This window comes from Protobothrops mucrosquamatus, unplaced genomic scaffold (assembly GCF_001527695.2).
Source record: "Protobothrops mucrosquamatus isolate PMUCROS unplaced genomic scaffold, P.Mucros_1.0 scaffold68, whole genome shotgun sequence".
Classification (NCBI taxonomy): domain Eukaryota; kingdom Metazoa; phylum Chordata; class Lepidosauria; order Squamata; family Viperidae; genus Protobothrops; species Protobothrops mucrosquamatus.
Window position 1 is genome coordinate 127,647 of NW_015386446.1, and position 25,046 is coordinate 152,692.

Below are 25,046 nucleotides of genomic sequence, written 5' to 3' on the forward strand. Positions count from 1 at the left end.
AACTCACCTGAAGATAAAGATGAAGAGCATCAGTAGCATGCAGAAGGTGGCCACATTATCCATTGTTTTCATGAGGACCACTAACTGGCGTTGAAGAGCAGGCATAAACCGGACCAGTTTTAGAACTCGCATAAGACGGAAGGTTCTTAAAACAGACAAGCCTCCACCTTGCTGTCCAACTATCTCCCACACACTAAGAAAAGAGAATATATATTAATGTAATAAATTAGCTTTTGAGAAGAAGTATTATTACTGCAATTCTGTTGTCCTTGGAGGTTTGTCCTAGTGACCATAGGATTCATCAGATTCAGAATTTTACCTCTAAATTTAATTTTTTTCCTGGAGGAAGAAATCTAGCATAGCAATTCCCTCCTCTGAGCATCTGAAAGCAATTCTTTATTACATTGGAACTCTGGCATTGAAAAAAGACACAAAAGAGTAATGTGGGTGGTATTGTGGGAGGGCTGTAGATCCACCAGATCAGAAATCAATCTGATTTTCTGCTTATCCCTCAAATCAATAATTAGTTGGATAGTATTCATTAATTTTGTTCCATCCGTTTCAATCAGAAAGATTTTTTTTTTAAAATAGCTGTGGAGGGGAAACAGAGCCCAGCGAGATGTTGTATATGGATATTCACTCACTGACAAGGGCTTTTTCTCCTCATGTTCTTTAACTGAGAATATTAAGATGAAGAGTTAGAAATTTTTGAGAAAAAGCTCTGAATCCTATGACTGCTGAGGAACTTCCAAAGGAAGTTTCCATAATAACACTCCCAGTTCAATAACTGCATACATTTCAATGTTTTGCATGGTTTTAGGATTTCTTGGGAAAAAAAACAGGGAAAGGCATTCATAGTGGCTACTTTTTAATTCCTGCATGCACTCAAACAGATTTTGTTATGTGCCCTAAAAGTACACCCAAGTAGAAAAACAGATACAGAGGTGTTCTGAGGATAAATGTTGCATGGGGAACATTGTTAATAGATTTCTTATATTGGAATTCTGCAAATAGAAACTACATATAATTTGCCCTGCATTTTCTTCAGGGAATTCATGTTGATGAGGTATCCATATGTCCTGATTTACAGAAATACAGTACAGTCCTTTATTGAAGCAGGCCTTACTCGGAGAACCAAATGTGATTTTAAAATAAAGAATTGTAAGAAGGCAATAGTCTTATAGCAGGGGTCCCCAACCCCTGGACCATGGACTGGTACTGGTCCGTGGCCTGTTAGGAATCGGGCCACACAGCTGGAGATGAGCAGTGGGCAAGTGCCCCTATCCATGGAAAAATTCTCTTCCACAAAACCAGTCCGTTATTGTTAGCATTTGGGCAACAACAGCCTGAGCAGACATGCAACTTGTAGTCTTCATTTTGGTGAGCCATATCCTTTTTTCTACTTCAATTATAATCATTGTTCAATGCTGGATGACTTTTCTTACACTGGCAGGTACAAATCTTATCTTTCATCCTTTTATAAAGTGATGTGTAAGTGGCCAGCTAGATATAAAAAGTAAACAAGTACTGTCACCAGCCCTATTATTTATAGTGATTGCTGTATCACTATAATATAGCAAAGAAAATAATAGTGGTTGGTGGATTACACTGAATAGTCCCTCTGTACTAGAGACTATAACTCCTTCTCAAAAGAAGAAGCCAATTAGTGTGGTTGTACGTAAACATAACCATACATATTGTCATAAATTAGTTTATTTTGACTGGGCATCCTTCACATGAATTATAACTCTTAGAATTATTAGCAGTTCCAGAGAATATACCATATACAACACCTGAGCAAAAAAAAACACCAAATATATTCAAAAACATTTTAACCCATTTTTTTTTTAAAATCCCAGTTTTATTGCAAAATCCAATCTAAAGAAATCAGTTTGAAATAAGGTGGCATTGGAATAAATGAATGGATTAAATGTTATAGACTGCAACCACTTATAGTAATTAAGAAACCTTGTTTTTAATTACCTGATCACTACAATGATTCCATCAAAGATATTGTAGGGATTTTTGATGTAACCAAAAGGGCCATACACAAGAAGCTTCAGAAGCATCTCTAGGGCAAAGAGGCTAGTAAACACAATATTGCTGATTTCCAGTGCGTTGGTGAGTTCTTCTGGCTAGAAAAAAAACCCCAAGGATAAATAAAATTGTCAAGATTAATAAAAAGAGTGCTGTGAAATACCAGGAAATGTCTAGTCATGTAAGTTGTAACATCCATAAATATATAAGACAACCAGACAGAATGAAAAAAAATCTCTTGGGCCACCCATTGCCTGTTTTTGCAGTGCTGGGAGCTTCTTTACCATTGTCAGAACTAATCCTAAAGCTCAACGCACAGTTGATATGATTTGTTTACTGAATCATATCCTCTTTCTTCCAATCACCTTAACAATTTCATGACAAATCAGCAGTAGTAAAGCAATGCCATTTCTCATCTTAGCAAACTTTAAAACCAGCAGGTTGCCAGAAAATCAGTGGTAGCTGAGGAGAGTGAAGGCACACACAAAGGGTTGGAGGTTGCAGTGACCTGTGCTAAGACAATGGTGTCTTTATGTGCTTCATACAATTGAAGAATAATAACTGAGGAACTGCCGAACTATCAAACCTACAGCCCTTGCATGAATAAGGGATGGTTTTCCCAAGCAGCTTAGGAAAAAAAAACCAGAGAGGTCCATTTCGATAGAATCTCGTGAACAAAATGGTTCCACAAAATGGCTGCTACAGCAGGAGCAACCAAATACAACTTTCTTTTTGTGCAGCAAAGCAAACTGCAGGTTTATGCTACACAGCATATAATCCTGTTCAATGTTTTATCACTTGTTCTGATAAAAGGGGTGTAGTAAGCAATCTATATATTTTATATCAGGGGTATCAAACTGCCGGCCTATGGGCCGGACGCGTCACGTGGAAGCCGCGCCCACCCCATTGCCAGCAATGGCAAAACCGGCCCGATACGTTGTGCGATGACATGTGACATCATGAGTTTGACATGCCTGTTTTATATGCTCATCTCTGTTCTCTGTTTACCTCACCTCAGGTGAAAGGTGTTCAGGTGAAACAAGCATTATAAACATGAAGATGGTGTTTTGAATTTTAGAAATATAATATTGACAGTTCAGCATTAAAAGGCAAAAGGAGCTGCCCTCAACTTACTGATCAATAACTTAGGGAGGTCTGAGGTCAAATTCTGCCAAATTCTGCAGACAGAGGATATGAAACACTAACAGACTCCAAACTGCCCAATTGCTCTTGGGTTCAGTTGAGGTTTTATAGTTTAAATGGCTCTAATTTGCAGCTTCATAGTTGCATTTAGGCTTTTACCAACACACTTTAAAAAAAATGTTAGTATGTGTTTGAGTCTAACTGAATTTATTTGAACATAATTTATAATGCTGAACTGGGTCAACTTGATTGATGGCATTTCAGGACTCTAGGTTTCTGCAACTGCCGAGAGCTTTGGAGAATGGGAGCATTAGATAGCCAAGTCCAGCTTTAAAGCACCTTTTGTGCACATCTAAATCTCTTGGTTGGTTTTCAAATGTTCCTATAAACTGTGCCTTTTCACCTGCTTGCCTCCAGTACAACACTCCACCACAAAAAACTGGGCAGCCAAACAGGCTGCAGTCTTGATACCGCTGGAATGTAATTGACAAGGAATTAAGCTAGCATTTGTCAGAGGCTGTTGGGGGCAAAATCCTCCTAAAATTCATGGGACTAAAAGCAACATCAAGGCACATCTTAGAAAAAGATACACCTGCACTCACAGTTAGGATCTTTTTGAAGTACTTTATGCCTCTTAGCTCATTTAAATAGGGTTTGGTTGCCTTGCTGTATGGGCTGGCATCAACTGAAACTGGGTTTCTCTGACTGAGGAACTCCTTCTACATCTATAGTCTGACTTTATCTATACTCTGGAGGACCATCCTGCATTTTTCAGGTACCTCCATTCTTTCTTTTAGCAATAATTTGATATTGAAAATCTACTCATCAAGTATGAACAGGTGACCTTCAAGATCACTGTAACCCTATGAAGCTGCCATGCCTTGGAGGGCTGAGCCAATAATGCTATTTCAGCTATTGCTGCTGCTGGAAATGCATGTGCCACATCAGTGAGCACCACCTCCTGTGCCAGGAACAGAAAGCAGAGACAAACAGCACTTAGCCATTACAAGTCCATACCAGAGTTACAATCCTTTTCTGGGCTTTAAGTCAGTTTGCTTAAATGCTACCCAAATCAGTAGAGTTTAAACCACAAGACTGAGTGCAGGATTATTTCCCATTTCTCAAAAAAGAGTTCATTTAAATTCTATATTGAACCTAAATTACTCTTGCTGTTTTATTCTGCATTTAAAAACTGAAGCCCTGAAGTAGAGCAAGGCAAAGGGCTACAGCTCAAAACATGGATTTCTTGGCTCTTTAATAAAGGCCTGGGCAAATGATATGCACAGTTACATAATGCCAATATGGAGGAAAGTGTTAATATTTTATTTTCCTCCTTCCAGTTCAGACCAAGCCAGTAGCTACCTCGATATACTGAAATTTGGCTACTTGTTTGCAGTTGGATGTAGAGCCTTATGTTAAACAGTTTCTCCCCATCAAATATTCCAGATAGGGAAAGTGAGTGACAAGTTTAGGATGTGTCTTGTGAACTGGAGAAACATGGTTCTCTCCTGCCCAGCTATATATTTTTTTCATTCACTTTCAGAATACCAGTCCCAGTTCTGGACTTGGGAGATTGGAAAGGAAACCCTATGTGTGTGATAGGCAATTCCCTAAAGCCCTAATTCCAGATAACCTTTGAGTTACAGCACCACTGTCCTGGCTGTCTCTCGTGTTTTTCTCAACTCCAAATGCCTTCGTGGGCTTCCCAGCCTCCTGGCAAACCATTCTTACTCTTACGTTAGGTAGATATGCATACAACAACAACAACAACAACAACAACAACAACAACAACAACAATAATAATAATAATAATAATAATAATAATAATAATAATAATAATAATAATAAAGTTGGAAGGGACCTTGGAGGTCATCTAGTCCAACCCCCTGCTCAGGCAGGAAACCCTATAGCATTTCAGACAAATGGCTGTCCAGTCTCTTCTTAAAAACTTCCAGTGTTGGAGCATTCACCAGTTCTGGAGGCAGGTTGTTCCACTGATTAATTGTTCTAACTGTCAGGAAGTTTCTCCTTAGTTCTAGGTTGCTTCTCTCCTTGATTAGTTTCCATCCGTTGCTTCTTGTCCTGCCTTCAGGTGCCTTGGAAAATAGCTTGACTCCCTCTTCTTAGTGGCAGCCCCTGAGATATTGGAATACTGCTATCATGTCCCCCCTCGTCCTTCTCTTCATTAAACTAGACATACCCAATTCCAGCAGCCTTTCCTTGTATGCTTTGGCCTCCAGTCCCCTAATCATCTTTGTTGCTCTTCTCTGTATTCTTTCTAGAGTCTCAACATCTTTTTTACATCGTGGTGACCAAAACTGGATGCAGTATTCCAAGTGTGGCCTTACCAAGGCATTGTAAAGTGGTATTAACACTTCATGTGATCTTGATTCTATCCCTCTGTTAATGCAGCCCAGCACTGTGTTGGCCTTTTTGGCAGCTGCAGCACACTGCTGGCTCATATTTAAGTGATATGTGGGAGAGAACTACATGAATGTTTTTTTACACAGAAGGCTACTTAGGAAAGGAACAAAACTTAACACAAGCACCAAGCCAGGCCTTGTTTGCATGGCTTTTCTACAAAATTGCAGACAGTGCAATTTGGAAACAGATTCTAACCATCTCCCTGTTCAATTCTCTGTGATTATAGTCTCCTTTGGGGCTTAGAAGTAAGAAGGAAGGTAGCCCTTATTAGTACATAATATTTATTTTTTCTTGCACATTCATACAGCGGGCAAGCTTCACAGTAGCAAAATTTCAGATTGCCTTATTAAAACATGTACTTTGAAAGAGAAAATATCTTATTTACAATCTTGCTGGCATCAAGGGAGTTGGCTTGTATCTATTTTCATCCTGGAGACCCTATTATTTCTGAAGCAAATGCAGAAAGCTTATACACTAGAAATGCAAAATGTCATTTTAATCTAGTATCCCACTAATTTATTATGCAGTTTCTGTTGAAATGTCATTCAGGCTGGTATATGCCTTATTGTTTTAATTATTGGATAGAAATCACTTTTGCACTGGTCAAGCTCAATTCATGTGGTCAGTTTACATGTTCTTTGGTTCTGTGATTGCACTGATGCTAAGAATGACATAATATCTGAATAACAGTAGTGGTAAATATTACTCTGTTTTGCTTCACTAGAAAATTCTTCACTGCCACAAGTAAATGCATTCTGGCTCAGTGCAACCCAATGGTTTGGGGTCAATGGGCACATTATGGATTTTGAAATTATATTGTATTATTTTGGTTTCCCTCCCTCCATTCACTCATGTCCAGTTCTCAAAGGCTACTTGGACAAGTCCCTGCAGTTCTCTGGACAACATTTTTCAAAAGTGGTTTGCCATTGTCTCCCTTCTAGGGCTGAGAAAAAGGGACTGGCCCAAGGTCACCACAGCTAGCTTTGTGCCTAAGGCCGGACTAGAATTCAGTCTTCCAGTTTCTAGCTGGATGCCTTAACTACTACACCAAACTGGCTCTTGCTGATGGGTACAACCATCTATAAAACATTTATATAGTAAGAAGCAATTTATCTTTCTGTCACCACCTTGGCTCACCTCATTCTTTTTCCAGACAGGTGGGCCTACTTCTAGCTGATACAGAAAACTCTAAGCTGTTTTCTAAGAATGTCTCTGACCGTGAGCACCTTTTTCTAACCATAATATTCCAAACTGATGAAATATGAGCTGTGCCCTTTTGTACTTGGGCCACAGCATCACCTGCAAGTTTACAGGGAGTCCTCGACATATAACTGGTCACTTAGTGACCATTTGAAATTACAATGGACTTCCCCAAGAGCTACATAAGGCCCAGATTTGATGTTCTGATAGCTGTCATCCTCCCGCAGTCATCTGATTGCATTTGGTGTGCCTGCATTTATGGCCATTTGCAGCATCCTGCAATCACGTGACCACAATTTATGAAGTTTTTTTTTGCCGGAAACTGGCATTTATTTCCAGCTTCTGGCAAAAATAAAATGTCCATTGAGGACAAGGGATTCATTTAACAACTGCAACGTTTGCCTTGCCAATGTGGTGTTCACTTTATGACTGCCATATTCACTTAATGATGGCCACAAAAATGTCATAAAATCAATCACAGTCACATAGTGACCTGCTTAATGACTGGCATAACTTTAGGCCATAATTATTGGCTCAATTATGGTTGTGTTGAGGACTACCTGTATAAGGATAGAGTTGCATCATGACATCACCATGCAAAAGGTAAAGTAAAGGTCATTGCTTGCACCTTGCTGTATCCCCACAATATTTATGCCACTGGACTCAAAAGCACAGGGCTCAAAAGCATTCAGAGAAAGAAAGCTTTGACATTAGGTTCATAGAAATGCATTTATGTAGCAAGCTAGCTTGCTTTAAAAAAAAAGTAATTTTAAAAGGAAGAAAGGAATGTCTGCAGACATACTGGTGCCTGCAGTTACTTTGTTGGAAACCCTGAATCTAAATGCCCAAATATTCCATCACTGCTGTTTTTCCCCCCATTATGTGACTCTATTTAATAGTATAATGTTATAAAAGATATGCGATAAACTATAGCAACAATTGCTGCGATAGTGCTGTTTCGGCTGCTTCACCGTGCTCCTCATTGCCCTATTTTCACTACAATATGTGCTTTGAAACCAATGTCTCAGAACTCAATATTCAAAAGAAACAGCACTACAAAATTAACTAAAAGGCCACATGCCACTGCAGTGCTTGCTTTGCCTTCTTCTGGATGAAATAATACTTTATAGCTACCAGAGAATAATTGCAATTTACATAATTCCAAGTACTAAATTATGCTAACTTAAATCCAAAAATATATTCAATGAGGCTAAACTAGGCCAATGTATTTGCGATCATACTGTTCTGTCCTTTTTCTTCTAGCCCTCAAAAGATAATGGAAAAAACTTCAAAGCGTATGCATATTCACACGTATTTAAAATCCCCAGGTTGTAATAGTCTTTTCATTTCAGCAAAGAGAGAAGTGTGATCTATAATCAGCAAAATTCAACATGCCTTACTGGGAGTTACTAGGTTGGGTCAATTCAACTGTCCCAATCTAACACACATTTTTGCAGGGAAATAGATTTGGTTACATCTGCTGAGAAATCAAAATAATCCAAGGAAATACTCTGATTTTTCTTCTTCCTTTAGCTATTTTGGTATGTAAGAATCTTATAGAACTCACTCCACTTTCAAAGTCTACTGGCAAATCATCTTTATTTATGGCGTAGTTGTTTAGTTTTCAAAAATCAAGATCTTTTTTCAACATCAATTTGAAAGTAAAATTAGATGTTATTTCTAGCTATCAGTGTCCAGAAAAGGGTGAAAGGGCCTTCTTTCCCTCAGAAGCCATCTATGGTAATTTCAAGTTTAAAACCTAAATTCTGACCTCAATTAATCCATCTACAAAGCTTCATCCAATAAACTTTATATGACAGCTTTCTTTTTGTTTGGACAAAAATGATTTTGTCAGTGGTCTGCATTTAATTCTATTCTGCATGTTCATCTTATTTCTTTACATAAGAACATATTGAAGGAAAAGTGTTTTTGTAATCTGATGGTTGTCTGTGTCATCAAAACTAGAGAAGGACAGTAGCATTTTTTTTAATCTAGCCTGTGAACAAGATTTGCTGGGAGCCAGTCTTTATTTGGCCTACCTGGACCAAGAAAAATTTAACATGCATTTTCTTTCCAACAGCTACACACCTTTATTAATATGCTTTCCCACCTGGAATTTAGCCTGAGTTTTATACTATTCATAAAATTGAAAAGATGCAGGTAATTAACTATTGAAATGAAACAAAAATGCTCTGAGGAGGATCGGTGGGATAAAACAGAATAGACTTTTTTTTAAAAAAAAAACAAAAACATGACCATTTCCATTTGGAGCTTCTAATTATGCCACTGTGGCTTTTTTTTTCTGAAACAACTGCCAGGTAAAATTTGGTCTGGCATTATTTTCATTCCATTATATGTCTACTGCCTTGCTTTCTCTCCCTCTCCCATTAGGCTCTGTCTCATTTCATATTTCAGATCTCTTATGTTCAACCTCAACTTTGGCAGTAATGAAATAAATTGTATGGCCTGCAAACACCCTAACTGTGATACCTGCAGCATCCTGGAAACTGACAATTTTCTATTAGTATGTAGAGTCAACAGCTTTCATATCAGGATTCTTAACAAAGACTGCAATTCTCTAGTCTAGTCTACATACTTATTTCTCTAGGAATAGTCTCTATACAGATGAGTAACATTGATTTCTGAGGTAATACTGAGAGAGAAAATGAGCTTGTCAGTTAGTTAATGTCAACCAATCCTCTCTATAAATACTGTTGTGCTGATGGCTGGAGAGCATTCCATGTACAGGTAGTCCTCGGTATATGACCACAATTGAAACCGGAAAATTCATTTTTAAGTGGTGCAGTCATTAAGTGAGATGTCAAATAGCTACGACTTTCAACCTTCCCTGCTGGCTTCTCCATTGACTTTGCTTGTGGGAAGGCCAAAAATGGCAATCACATGACTATGCCTCACCACAATGGTCGTAAGTGTGAGGACAGGCTATAAGTCACTTTTTTCAGTAAGGTAACTTTGAACATGTATGATACGAAGGGTCTTAATTCAAGGACTAACTCCATTTATTACATTTGTATCCTTCCTATTGAAAAAAATGGTACTCAAAACCATTGTATTCCCTTTCCTATTTTGTCTTCTGCTTGATTATGAAATAAGCTAACACCATCAGAAGATCTCACCTCTCCTTTCCTTGCCCCAAAAGTTAGCTAATAATCTTTTTTCACTGCAATGTACATTATTATTATTATTATTATTATTATTATTATTATTAACTGTTCACAATGATGTGAATCTTAGTTGGTGTGGGCCTTCATATGCACTAAGTTCTTCCCAGGAACCTAGGATGTCATATCAGCATAGTATACAGTATATGCAGATCCAAGCAGTGTGGCCTTTTACAAGTTGACAGATGGAAATTTTGTCAATGTGCAGATTTTTAAAATGCCATCCAAGATTTTTTGGTATTAGCATCCAAAGTGCTAATTATCACTGAGACCACCATCCTTGTTTTTTTTTGCCACAATCTTTCAATTTTGATTTTTCAGACCTTGATATTTTGTGATCATGAAATGAGAATGTGTGCTTAAAGTCAACCTGATTGCTGAAGAGGAAGACTGCTCACGGTGCTTAGAAGAAAAAGGGAAGAAACTTTAGGTTGGTGGAAACACCTTGTTCTCAGTAACTGCATCTCTATTACAGATATTTATTAATCTATGTTTTTATAAAGCGGGTTAAATATGTTAAAGATACAATATTTAAAATATTTATTCAACCATCTATAAATGCACACTCACAATATTTTCCCAACATAGCAAAATTTTATTCTATACTTTTCTCCTGCTTTTATATGCTCATCACCATGTCAAGTCATTTTCATGCTGAAATCACATGTATTTTGGAGTTATGTTCATTTATGACACAGACTATAAGGTAGAGTTATCTGTCAGCCTTCCCAGTTATACCAGACAGGAAACAGAGCAGTTGAGCTACTTCTACTTTATCTCATGCCATCTCTTTTACAGCTTCAGAAATTTGAGAGGGTTTCTTCTAAGCTTCTTGCTCTACCTGTTATGTAGTTGTGNTGTGGGAACTCCAAAACCAAGATTCATGGTAATGTACAAAGTTTAATCCCAAAGGTCTTCTAAGGCAGCAGTTAAACTGGAGCTTTTAATGAGATAAATTAATGGGGAAATTATTAAATATCCAAAAACGTTATAGTACCTACATATAATCAGTTTATTACTACATTTAAATGAAAGGAAATGGAATTTATTTGTTGTCCCCAGTGATTTCTTGTCTTGAACTGGCTCATAATAGAGAAATGATGGTTCACCTTTGCCGTAGCCGAAGGCAATACCTGCATATCAGGTTTTTAAATTTATTTGTATTTATTTATTAGACTTTTATCCCACCTGTATTACTCTATAATTAACTCAAGGCAGCGAGCATTCCTAACACTCCTTCCTCCTCTTATTTTCTCCACAGGTACAAACCTGTGAGGTGGATGAGGCCAAGAGAGAATGATTGGCCCAAAGTCACCCATCCAACTTTCATGCCTAAGGCAGGATTGGAACTCACAGTCTCCTGGTTCTTAGGCCAGCACCTTCACCACTACTCCTGGTTGAAAAGTGAGTTTTTTGATAGCCAGTATGGTACAGCGAGTTCTCAACTCACGACCATTTGTTTAATGATAATTCGAAGTTACAATGGCAACAACAACAAAAAAATGACTTATGACTGGTTTTCACGTTTACAACCGTTGGAGCATCCCCATTGTCATGTGATCAAAATTTGGGTGCTTGACAATTGGCATGTATTTATTACAGTAATTTATGACAAATTACTAATTGTAACCTTCCCAGCTGGCTTCCAATACGCAAAGTCAATGGGGAAAGCTAGATTCACTTAATGACTATACAATTCACTTAACAACTGCAGTGATTTGCTTAACAACTGTGGCCAAAAGGGTCCTAAATGGGGCAAAACTCATTTAACTGCCTTGCATAGCATAGCAATGGAAATTTTGAGCTTAATTGTGGTTGTAAGTTGAGGACTGCCTGTATAGGGTATAGGTCAGGCATGTCAAATTCATGACATCATGTGACGTCACCCGACGTATCGCGACTTTTCCCCCATTGCCAGCAATGGGATGGGTGCAGTTTCGGCGTGACGCATCTGGCCTGCATGTCGGCAGTTTGACATGCCTGGTATAGGTATATTTTATATATACATATACACATACATACATACACACACCTGTTTAGGTACTAGATTAGAGGTAGGTAGCCATATGGTTAGGCACAGAAGCCAATTGAGTGACCTTGGTCTAGTGACTTTCTCTCAGCTTAGACCGGGAAATTGAAAAACATCTGTCTACTAACTTGCACTGGACCAGCATTGTAGATTATATTCCTAGAAACGTATACTAATAGAAATCTAGGACTCAAAAAGGTAATGAAAAACCCACTTGTATTTGAATTGAATAACAATTCCCAGAGTATAAGAATTATACAATTATACAACAGGAAGGAACCTCAGAGGTCATCCAGTTCAACCATATGCTCAGAGCATGATCTCCTAAAGCATTTAGGAGAATAGTTGTTTACTAAGCTTCTGTGTGAAGCTCTCCAGGGAAAGAAAACATACCCCTTCATAAGGCATTCTTTTCCACCAGTTGACAGCTCTTACATCAGGAAATTCTGAAATGTTGATAAAAGCTGATAATTCCTTTACTTCAGTTTGGAAAGAAAAATAGATGACACTCAAGAATAAAAACTTTACATCTGAAATTTTAAACACTTAATGGAGTTGCAGGGAATATCCAGCAAAAATTAAGAAACACATGCCAAACAACAGACTTCTTCCTGAGCAGTTCAATAATTCAGAAAAAGAGAAATATAAATATGTGTATAGTTGCCTATATACTGTATCTGACAGGTCTCTAGAAAATTGCAATTTTAATCTGAATCCTTTGGATGTAATCATCTGGAAATGTCTACTATTGTTTCCGCTTTGTCAGATCCAAAATTTGTTAATTGGGATAGCTTCAAATTCAAGGAAATTAAATTTAAGTATGTGAAGCCATGTTAACTGCTATTCTTTGGGCAACCTATGACAAATTCATTTTCTTCTAGTCCTCTAAACTATTTTACAGTTACAGGGCCCTAATGTTACTGGAAATCAGACCAGTTATTAATTATTCAAGCAGCAAATTACCTTTGGTGTCTAGAAATCCACTATCGCTCAATCCCTTCCAACCCTCCTTACTTAATAAGTGTTTTAAATAAATATAACCCCCCCGCTGAGCAATCTAGGGATTTCTGACTCCAGATCAGACACTAATAGCTACTAAAGGAATTAATGTGTTAGAAAAGTCCTTGGAAGTGATCCCAATAGTCTAACCTGCTTCCCAATGCAAAGTCAACAATGTGTGACATGATTGTAATATGCCTGTAGTCCTTTTCTGAAATATGCAAATGCGAGTAGATAAATAGGTACCACTTCGGTGGGAAGGTAACAGCACTCTGTGATGTCATGCTGACCACATGGCCATGGAAATGTCTTTGGACAGCACTGGCTCAAAGGCCATGAAATGGAGATGAGCACCCACCCTCTATGATCAGCAATGACTAGCAGAGTAAAATCCATAGGGACTACTTTCCTTTTTTCCCCCCAGTGAAAAACAAACCACTATTCCTTCCATCCACCAGTTCTGCTTTTTAAAACTTCATTTTCCCTCAGGCTTCCTAGAGATCAGCTGAAATGCAATTTCTACCCATCAGTTCCAGTTCAGAAACAACACAGCATAATAGCTGTTTAAATATTTGAAAATGGGTTTCTCCACTCCAGTCTTAAAATACTCCATTGTTACTCATATCACTGGGTTTCCAAACTCATTTTCATAGTGATTGCCTTTCTCTGGATTTTCTCTGGTTGCCTACATTCTCCAATTGGCATGCTCAGAAGTTGACTAATACAATCTGATGAGCTAAGAAAAAATATACATCACAAGAACAATAACGTAACTACTATACATTCCCAAAGGCCATATTTGCACGTCAGTGCTGGATGATCCCCTCTCCCAGCCAACTGGCTTCCTCTGTGTACCAGCAGAGCAGGAACTATATGCCAGGATGAATCAAGGCGTCATCCATCTATCTTCTTTTTCATTCCTACCAGCCGGTGGAAAGATGGCTGGCGAGCTTTAGCTTCCTTTTTAATTTCCTCTTTTCTTTTATTTTGCCAGGGTGAGAACAGAACATACCCATGTAGATACCTAATATTATTTTCACCTCTATATTACAGTATTCCCTAATGCAGGGGTCCCCAACCCCTGGTCTGTGGACTGGTATCGGGCCGCGGCATGTCAGCAACTGGTCCGCACAAACAAGCAAAGCCCCATCCATGGGAGTCAAGCAGCATATAAAACCATGCACTCTCAGGTCCGTGGAAAAATCCTTCTCCATGGAACTGGTCCCTGGTGCCCAAAAGGTTGGGGACTTCTGCCCTAAACAACATTGATGGTATATTTTTAAAAAAAAATGAAACGGCCACAAAAATGGAGAGGAATCAGTAACTAGAAACTTACTGAAATCTACTTCATAGAGACCTGCTGGCACAAAGCCACCCACAGAACTATAAAGGTGCTGGGTAGTCAACAAAGTTTTTGAAAAGAACGAAATAAAAGCCCAGTGACCTGAAATGATTGGCGGTGACTCTCTGTTTCTCCCTCAGCTGCAGTTGTATAGATGGCTTGTGACGTGCTCACACTATAAACACAAATAATAAAGCAGAGGCAGTCTTTCCAAGTAAACACATTATATCTCATGTTGAACTGATTAACTTGTGCCCACCAAGCAGCAGTTGCATCTGGGAAAAATATTAGTGCAGCAGCACTTTGGAAACAAAATGAGTCCCACAGCAGATTGTGTTTGCTGCTAGTTCTTCACTATCTTAAGTAAGGATCTCTTGCATCCTTTGCTACCAAATAGTTTCAGTCACTAAGATAACTTCGGAGCATTTTATATGCAAACATATATTCAACAATAAACTCTTATTCATTCAGGTTCTGCTTTTATTGTCACTGTCTACAAAAACACCAGGAAAGGAACTCCATTTGAGGACCATCATTATCTTTATTTTTCTATGTCACTTCATGTCAGCCCAGTATTTCTAGTTTGTTTTGCTAAAAATCTTAAACCACACTTCACTCATTCATGCATTACACTAATCTGTTGCTAAGTTTTCTTCAACATATTTGTTAATATTCTTTTCTTCATTTTTTTTGCTGGATTCATTTTTAATCTACTTTTATTACATTGTTGCATGCTGCCTAGAATTAGTTTGGTGATTGGTCAAATAAATAAATAAAGCGTGGCCCAAATAGAGCTTTTGCCTTTTATCACTGAGTTGACTTAATTCGCTTCTATCTTGAAAATATTTCATACCGCTTCTATATTGAAAATATTTCATACTGTTTTTTTTATAAGGAACTGAGTGAAACTGAAAAGGAATGTAATAAAAAAAGAGTTTCAAAAATGTTAGATTTTTTTTAATCTAGGAAAGCTGGTATATATATTTAGAACGAAATCAAGATATTAGTGCTATGGTAATGCAACAGCATGAGATACTGTGAGAGGGAAGGGAGGGGAGGGGAGGCAGCTTGGAGAAATTTGCATTTCAACCCAGCATAGAAATGAAAGACTACAATAATTCTATATCTGTGAGGTATGTTCTTTCCATATAGTAGAGAACAATGCATTTTACTATCAGTATCATCTCAGTTCTTGACTTTAAGAGTCCCTATAAATAGCTTATTCCTGGGACGTACTCAGACTTGATATATTTGTATAAACAATAAAACAGAAAATGTTCTATGCTAAGAAAAAATAATTTTCTTGTCTTGTGTGATTTTGCTGTCATGGAATTTGGGAGATTATTAATGCCTCTTTGTGGGACAAGCATTTAACAATATCTTGAAAGAGACTATGATGCACTGTCATCCTAAAAGAGCATCCCTGGATCTTGTGATTTTAGATAATTATTGTCAAGTTTCCAACCTCCACTTGGGGGGGGGGATGGTTATTGAGACAGTGGTGGCAGACCAACTTGCACTACCTTTGAATTATCTGAACTTTTTTCAGTGAAGATTCAGTCTGGGTTTGTGACTGAGACAAGCATTGATCACTGTCTTGAATGACCTGTGCTGGAAGCTGAATGGGGATAGTATATTCTCTTGGTCCCTTTAGCTGTCTCAGAATATTGCTGAATCACCTGCTCAGTGATCACCAAATCAAAAAAAAAATCTTCTTCAGGAAAGAAAACTGGAAAGATGTGAGTGGAGAGTGGGAGAGAGAAATAGAATGCAATAACCTGATAGCAGTCATAGTTAGTTGGAGCTATTTACATTGCATCATTTTATCATAGGTATGATCTCTAATTCATCTCGGTGATCTATAATTCACTTAGGTGTCATAAAGAGTACGGGAAGATCTTCTTAGTTGCCTCCTCTGTAAACCAAGTTGTTTTGAGCCACCAGTTCTGCTAGTGGTTTCCAGGATCAAGTGACCACAACATGTAAATAATTTTTCTTCCCTCCCATAGAATAATATAAAGAGCTTCTGAATATATTAGGCTTTGGACTACTATAGTTTCCCAATTACTCAGAGCAATCTTCAATAGGAAAAAAAATTGTAAAATCAAACAATAATATCAACAGCAGTTCAAACCAATATATTTAGAAAGTCTAATTTTTAATCTAATCTAATTTAATTAAATTTAATTGTTCCTCCCCCCAAAAGAGGGGATTAATTCCTTAGCAAAGACTCTCACTTCCACTTGTAACTTTCTGAGAAGTTGCCTTGGAGAATTAAGGAGCTCTAGACCACTGGTTCTCAACCTTTTTAATGCCGTGACCCCAACCGGTCGTAAGTCAAGGACTAAACCGGTCGTAAGTCGAGGACTAAACCGGTCGTAAGTCGAAGACTAAACCGGTCGTAAGTCGAGGACTACCCAACCGGTCATAAGTCGAGGACTTTCCCTGCCCGAGAGCACCGTGCATGTGTGGTTCCGCCCCCTGCGCCGGCCGAGGCGTAGCTGGCAAGCGGCAGAGACGGAACAGGCCGACTACCAGCTAGCCTAGCTCAAGGGAGGTAAGGCACCCGCCGGAAAAGGGAACAAAAATGGCAGACAGCCTTGCTTGGCGACCCCCGTGAAATGGTCGATCGACCCCAAATGGGGTCGCAACCCATAGTTTGAGAACCGCTGCTCTAGACTGAGAGCCTGAAAAGTTATGGCGGAGTGGGAGATGTATTATTCACCCACCTCCTTTTATGAATAAAGAAGAACCCAGGGCCCTCAGAATAAATGGGACCTTATAATTTACTGAATGGCCTTTTCAAATTCACAAATAAATATTGCCTGAAGACTCAAAATGAGAGATGTCAGTGACGTTTGCTGTGCTCAAATCCAGAAACAAGCTAGGGGTTTTTAATAACACTCCTCTCAAAAGAGAACTAACAATTAGAAACCCTTTATTTTTTCCTTGCTCATCTTAAATCCAAAAAGGAGAAAGATCCATTTCCAAAGACCCTTTGGGTCACTCATTATTACCCTCTGTTGTTTTTACTATGAAAAATGACCTATGACAAAATGAACAGTCTGTAGATGTCTCGTTTGGGGTTGAAAGCTGTTTGATCAAAACTCAGTCCCTCATATGGCCTTACTTTGACTTAAAATTCATTAGATGCTGGTTCCTGCTGTGCTGGCAGGTAATTCAAATTTAAGTGCCAAAAATGAATCTAGCTGCATTTATTTATTATTTACAATTGCATATCCTGCTTTAGGCATTTAATAGCACCAAGCAAAAAAGTGCATACATTTTCCAGAACATTTCATTAGCAAAATGTTATGAATATGCAGAATCCAAAAACTAGGCTAAATCTTCAGCCACAAGGGATGCACTTGAACTATCAATATCGTCAAAAGGATGATAATAGCCTGAATGCAGAAATTCCTGATAAATTTCTGATCTCAGTTATAGTCACCCGCCCTAGGACAAAAAAAAAAAAAAAAAAAGGTTGTACATCTCAGTTCTGCACACATAGAAGCCTCTGTCATGTGTTTCAATTTTTAAGTCATTGAAACCAAAGAGCAATTTAAGAGCTGTAAGTAAAACAAACATAAAGCAAAAGTGCATCATTCTGCCTAACGGCTCAGCTGGGGGATGCTGGTGATGATTAACAAGCTTCTTATAGGTTTGGCTTTTTTTAGCATTGGTATCTTATTTAAATCCAACTGATGTATTATGGCGGGGGGAGGGAAGTGAAGGCTGCCCTGTGGTATCTCTTCTTATCATTGTGTCTGGACTGTCAACTGCTGCACCAGCCATGCTTTGCTAGATGCCAGTCTGCCATATGCAATGGGTGGGGTGGGGGTGGGGTGGGGGAATGGGATAAGGGGAATCAAAACTATTCATCTTGCCATCCCATGAGAGCTGCCAGCTGGTCCAAGCCCACCATGGAATGCAACACCAAACCAGGAACCATTACCAAAGCAATTTGTTTGAATGTGATTGGACAAGGGGAAGATATCCAGGGAAAAGGTGGGGAGAAGGGAAAAGTTAACCATGCTTTGAGTGCGAAAAATCAGATTCGGCTTTGCTACGCTGTAAACACTTGGCTTTAGTAAAGTGTACTTTCACTAATGATGGAGTCGAGAGTCTTTCTTTTCTAACTGACCAAGTTGGGACGGCTGACACACTGTCTGATATTACATAAATGAAAAACTCATTTGGGCATGAATGCAACAGCCAATGAAGTCGATAGAGCTGTGGATAAGAAAACACAAATGTCAATCTTTCCACTCCCTTACCAGGCCCAAGTTATTGGTGCCTGTTTGCCTCTAAATTGTTTGATTTGTTTGGGGCTGATCTTCCTCCAAGAACTCTTATTTCTCTGAATCATCTGAGCACAACTTCTTATAGCCACTGCAGTAATTTTCAGATGTCTTCTGTTTACACACAGCAGGTGAGCTATTGGTTGAAACACACAGAGAACCACAGGAAACTCATAACATTGGCCAAGCCTCACAGAATCAAGGCCATTTTTTTAAAAAAAATATTGATGTAGCTTTTTATTAGTTAAACAGACTTTTTATTATGATTGGCACTCTGAGTAAATTAGCATTCTTTCTCTTCCTCAATATTTGTATCCAGCATATTTATTTTAATTCATTCCTCTTCAATCTACCATGGGTTTAACACAGAACAATGAAGTCACCTGAAATAATATTAGATCAATAGCACCATTTATTTCCTATTTCAGTCAACACTGTGATCTCACCCACTGCCCCATTTCAAGAATTTCCTTTTAGCAGCCACACAGTAGATGGCTAAATTAAATATAAAATTAAGTCCACCACTTCTAGCTTCTAAATTACACTCAATTGAAACTAATGCCATAGATCATCCATAAAGACATTGCTTCTGGCTCATGGCACAGATTAAAGCACAGATGTCTTTAAGAATTGCTGCATTTGATTGTCAGGATTTTTTGTTGACAAAGTTACTCAAACAAAGGAACTTTTCAAAAGTGAGAACTGAGAGAGAGAGAGAGAGAGAGAGAGAGAGAGAGAGAGAGAGAGAGAGAGAGAGAGAGAGAGAGAGAGATTCTTCCCATTCATATTCTGTTACGTGCACATGGTTGAGGTGCTGCAGTAATCCATTTGGCTCTATTTCAAATGCAGAGAAGATACTGCCATGCTGTTAATATGAGCTATTATTACATGCTTTATTGTCCAATTCTATCTATTTGTTTTCTTTCCAGGGAAAATTAGAAATGGGCAGCTCTACAGAGAAACTCATGTGCAAGCTGGACAGTGGGGGCGTAGAGAAAGAATAAGCATCTGATTTTGCCTTCTATTGCAGATGTCTGTCTGCATTGCATTACACTCAGTGGAATGCTGTTTTCTACAATTAACACAACCCAACACTGCCATCCCAGCCTTCTACCACAATGCACATCAATTGAAACAACTGAATTTTTGAGAATCTAATTCATGCGCCTACATTATTTGAGCATGCAGGAATCTCGGAGATGTTCCCTGGAATTCCCACAAGTATCTGGTAGTACAGATAAATTTAAAAGGCTGCAGAATAATAAAGGGACAGCCTTTTCACTCCAATAGCACATTTACTTTTGAGAATATAAAACTGATTTAAACCACTACACCCCATTATATGCATTGTGAGACTTGGTGGCACTGTGGTTAGAATGCAGTATTACAGACTAATTCAGCTCATTGCCAGGAATTCGATCCTGACTGGCTCAAGGTTGACTCAGCCTTCCATCTTTCCAATGTCGGTAAAATGAGGACCCAGATTGCTGTTGACTCTGCAAACAGCTTAGAGAGGGCTATAAAGCACTGTGAAGTGGTATATAAGTCTAAGTGCTACTGCTGTTTCTACATACACAGAAACAGTGAAATGCAACTACTATTACCAAAGATATCAAAATATCAGAATGACAACTTTACACATTTATACCATCCATAGACCCAGGATATGAGCTGGTACTGTGATGTTAAGATTAGCCAACATCAGTATGTATAATATTAGATTGATATGCAGTTGGATATGGATTAATTAAAAAACTTCTTATCTTCCAAGGAAACTGTTTATTAATGGTGGGAAAGGGTTTAACATTGGTCCTAAGCATGCTAGCATAGATGTAGTGCAGGGTGCAGTTTCTAGTTGCATTGGGACCATAATTTTTATAATTTCCTTGACTATTCTTGGTGTTGATCCCAACACAGGCCACACCAGGTTGGGTAAGACTGATATTTAATATGGGTATCATTATTGTTGTATCATGCCACCTATGCTTAACTTGGGAAAGGGGTAAAGATAAATTCTCATTTCTGTTGAATTTGACTCTTGATGATTTCAGGGAAATGTCTGTGTAACTTTCTTGTTACACAAATGTTTTGCTTCTTACTTCCCTCAGCCCTACTTTCTAGTTTAGCCTACAATTCTGGTCTATTCAGGTGACTTCACATCCAAATGGTAACCAACTCTGCTTAGCTGTTGTCAAGATCAAGCAAGACTAACAAGTAAGAGAGACAATAATTTTAACAAAAATTCAATTCAATTCAGAACAGAGCGGGAAGGAACCTCTGAGGTATTCTAATCCAACTCCCTGCTCAAGCAGGAGACCCTATACCAGGGGTAAGCAACCTCGGCTCTTTTATAACTCATGGACTTCAACTCCCAGAATTCCTGAGTCAGCTATGCCTACCCCTGCCCTATACCATTTCAGGCAAGTGCCTGTCCAGTTTCTTCTTAAAAACCTCCAGTGATGAAGCAAGCACCCACAACTTCTGAAGGCAAGTTGTTCCAATAGTTAATTGTTCTCACTGTTAGGAACTTTCTCCCTAATTCCAGGTTGCTTCTCTCCTTGATTAGTTTCCATCCATTGTTTCTTGTCCTGCCCTCTGATGCTTTGAAAAATAAGTTGACCTCCTCCTCTTTGTGGCAGCCTCTCAAATACTGGAATACTGCTATCATATCACCCCTAGTTCTTCTTTTCTCTAGACTAGCCAAACCCAAATCCTGCAACCGTTCTTCATATGTTTTAGTTTCCAGGCATTTAATCATCTTAGTTGCTCTTCTTTGCACTTTTCCCAAAGTCTCAACATCTTTTCTGTAATGGGGTGACCAAAATCTCCTTCTTGATGTTCTGAGGTAGCATTTTTTTAAAAAAATCCAAATGCTTTCTATCTGAGGATTTATAAACTGCCTCACTATTTAATATTTCTATTTGACACAGCACATAGATGAGAATGTTTGGAATCAGGCAGCCTAAACTGTCATCATCACACAGCTCCAGAGCTTCCTTTTTAACAAATATGCTTCAACAAAGAGTGAAAAAATCCCAAATGTTTTAGCTTCATATCCCTTTAACATTAACAAAACTACGTCGAACATGATCCAAAAGAGATGAGACAGGAAGGCCCCAGAGACCCAACTGATAATGCCCACTTGGCATTCAAAACTTTCTAGTTGTAATTAATGTTTTTAAGTGAAAAAGCCCAACTGGATATGAAACTATTTCCATAGCAACAAAGGATTCCAGGGAAAATATAGAAAGAAGGAATGGGGAAGGGAAAACAGAGTGACCTTATCTATTTCTCAGTAGTCACCAAGCAGCATTTACTGCCTCATCAATTAAAGATATTTAATTTAAAAATGAATTTCAAAAAGTTAACCGTACCAATAAAGAAAACAGTCTTGTCTTTCTCTTTGCCAATCCATGATAATGTTCTGTATAGATTAAAACAATTGAAACAAAACTATTTATTTGTATAGTCACCCAGATCACAAATAATGACTGCAGGTGACGTACCTAAAAACAGAAAATCCAATAACCAAACACACCAAGCAGAACAACGGAGGCCAAGCCACAAATATCCCAATTCAAAGTCATTACAGGGTGGACGTATCTAATACTCTTGCCCAATGCCCAGAACAAGAACCAAGTTTTCAAGGCCTTAGAGATGCCAATAAGGTTGGGGCCACCTGAGTCCCCAACTCAGGGAGGGGGCTGTTCTAATGGGCCAGAGAAGGCAACAAATAAGGCATGCTTTGTACAGAGCCGGCTAGGCAACATTGTTTCATGGAAGCATCTGGAGCATGCTCACTCTGCTGGATCTGGTGGGATGAGCAAAGGCAACAGGTAGCCTTGCGAATATTGAGTAAAAGCCCCAAGAAGAACTGGTGGAATATGTGAGTCAAGTTCAGGGAAATAGAAGAGCACTGGAGGATCCCGATTTGATTTTTAAACAATGGGCCTAGGGGAAAAGCCATTCTTCTACTAATTCAAGCCCTTATAAAAAAAAAACAAACCCCAGCCCAGCACAGAAATAATTCAAGCATTTCCCCCCCACGCAGAGAACTGTGCTTCCTGACCAAGAAATTTGCTGTTGCTGTTCTGTTTTATTTTGCCATGCTTTACTTTGTTTTAGCAGAACAAATTAAGAAGGAATCTTTTAACACAGTTGGAACCAGAAATCTCAGACCTTAGAAAAATTGCAGCCCAGCTTTATAGGATCAAAGTTGCAAAAAGAAGATGGGAAAGGCAACATGGCCAACTCCATATAGAGTACCAATTGTATTCATACTTGTATCAGGTGGTGGTCACTAATATCTTAATCACTCTCAGCTGAACTATTGCAATACACTCCACATGGGGTTGTTCTTGAAGATCACCTGGAAGCTGCAAATGATCCAGGATGCAGCAATACAAATAGCTATATAGCAGGGGTGTCAAACTGCCGGACTGCAGGCCAGTTGCATCATGCGGAGGCTGCGCCACTCCAGCTCCGGCAATGCAAAAAAAAAGTTGCAATACATTGAGACATGTCATGTGATGAGTTTGACAACCGTGCTATATAGGGTCCCCTCAATATGCCCATATATCATTTCATCTTCGTGAGCTGCACTAGTTCCCAATAAGCTTTCAGATGCAATTTAAGGTCTGATTGTAACCTATATAGCCTTTTGTGGCATAGGATCCACAGTTCCTGTACTTATTCTCTCCCGATTCTGTCTCTGTGGGATAATGGATTTCTACTAATACGCCTCATGCTGTCTTCCCTAATCTGATATTCTCGATGTCTTGGTTGAGAACTCTGGGAGTTGAAATTTCAACTCTAGAAGAGTTGAGGGCACTAACTTGGGGCAAGTGAAAGACTTACTCCAGTGGTGGGATTCAGCCAGTTCGCACCAGTTCGGCAGAACCGGTAGCTAATTTTTTGTTGCCCAGGCCCAGAATGGACTTCCGGAAGTGGCATCCACACAGTGAACCAGTTGTTCACCTATTTGAATCCCACCACTGACTTATTCTATCTAATTACAAAGACAATCTTCTCTACTGTTTCTGTTTTTCCTCTTAACAGAACCAGTTAAAGACTAGACCAGTGGCCCCCAACCTTTTGGGCACCAGGGACCGATTCTGTGGAGAGAGTTTTTTGTGTGTGGACCAGAGGGGGCATGGTTTCGTATGCTGCCTGCATCCTGTGGATGGAGCTTCACTTGTTTGCATGGCTCGGCTTCTGGCATGCCGTGGATTGGTGCTGGTCCACGGACCGGGCGTTGGGGACCCCTGGACTAGACAACCCATGACCTGTTGAGTCATTGTTTCAGAGACATTTCCTTATCTAAACAGAGAAACAGAATCACCAAGGGCAAAAAAGCAGAGTGACTGGTAACAGTTTCCAACTTTCTACAATTTTGACCATGAGTGACTGCCCTCTGGTAGCTGCTGATGGAACCCAGGGTGTGGAGGGCTAGGGCAGGATCTCCCTGATCTCCACTGGTTGAAGAAGGGCAGTGGTAGGATTCAAATATGTGAACAACCGGTTCTCTGTGTGGATGCCGCTTCCGGAAGTCCATTCTGGGCCTGGGCAGCAAAAAATTAGCTACCGGTTCTGCCGAAGTGGTGCGAACTGGCTGAATCCCACCACTGAGGAAGGGGTCAGGTATCCGGTCTCTGGAGTGCTAGGGCAGGACTGCTTGACTGAGCCTCCAAGTGGTGGCATGACAGGGTGGCAGCACTGAAATAACCTCCATTGGCCAAATTTCAATCCCATAGGAGTTATAGGTCCCGAATTTTGGACACATTCTGTAAATTAGCTCACTTGGTTCAAAAAATGGTTGCCCTATAATGCATCATTTTTCCCAGTTAAAGGTTACAGACATGAGAGTTTTAGTTGTATAAAGATGCCATTCTAAAAAAAACATAATTATTCATGCATTTGGTATGTTTTCCACCAGAGCCTTTTCTTTCATTTTCTTTCTCTCTCTGGTACTGATCCCTCTGATTTCTTTCATTTTTCAACCCTCTTTTTATAAGAATGCAATTTCTGAAAATGACAGGATGTATTTGGACAATAATCTGCTCTATGTGAAATAAAATATTTCCAAGCTAAGCTCTAGATATCTCCTCTTAAAGTCCCCAGAGGATGCAACCACATTTAAATTTGAATTTCTTTTTGAGCAGATGGGAAAAGAAAAGACAATCTTAAGCTCATGTCACTCACTACCAGCAAGTTGTGTTAACAACAGCAAGTGTTGATAAAGAGTTGTGGTTTATACATCTGCCATTTCAGCTTATTTTTAAAATATGTCTATTTTTCTCCTTTGCAAAATTGACTAACTTTCTTTACCATCTTTTTTTTTAGAAAACCCATAGCTAAGACAGGTAAATTTCATGTCTCTATCAAAGGTG

The 25,046-nt window shown here is 39.0% G+C and overlaps 1 protein-coding gene across 1 annotated transcript in view; it reads right to left on the reverse strand.

Moving 5' to 3' along the window:
• Nucleotides 1-25,046, reverse strand: part of CACNA1G (calcium voltage-gated channel subunit alpha1 G) — a 368,214-nt gene that overhangs the window by 119,181 nt on the left and 223,987 nt on the right. The window contains exons 10-11 of the mRNA XM_029283371.1: nt 1,984-2,135; nt 8-193 (exon numbers count right to left, since the gene is read on the reverse strand). Coding sequence (XP_029139204.1) covers nt 8-193; nt 1,984-2,135 — 338 coding nt within the window. The remainder of the gene's footprint in view (nt 1-7; nt 194-1,983; nt 2,136-25,046) is intronic.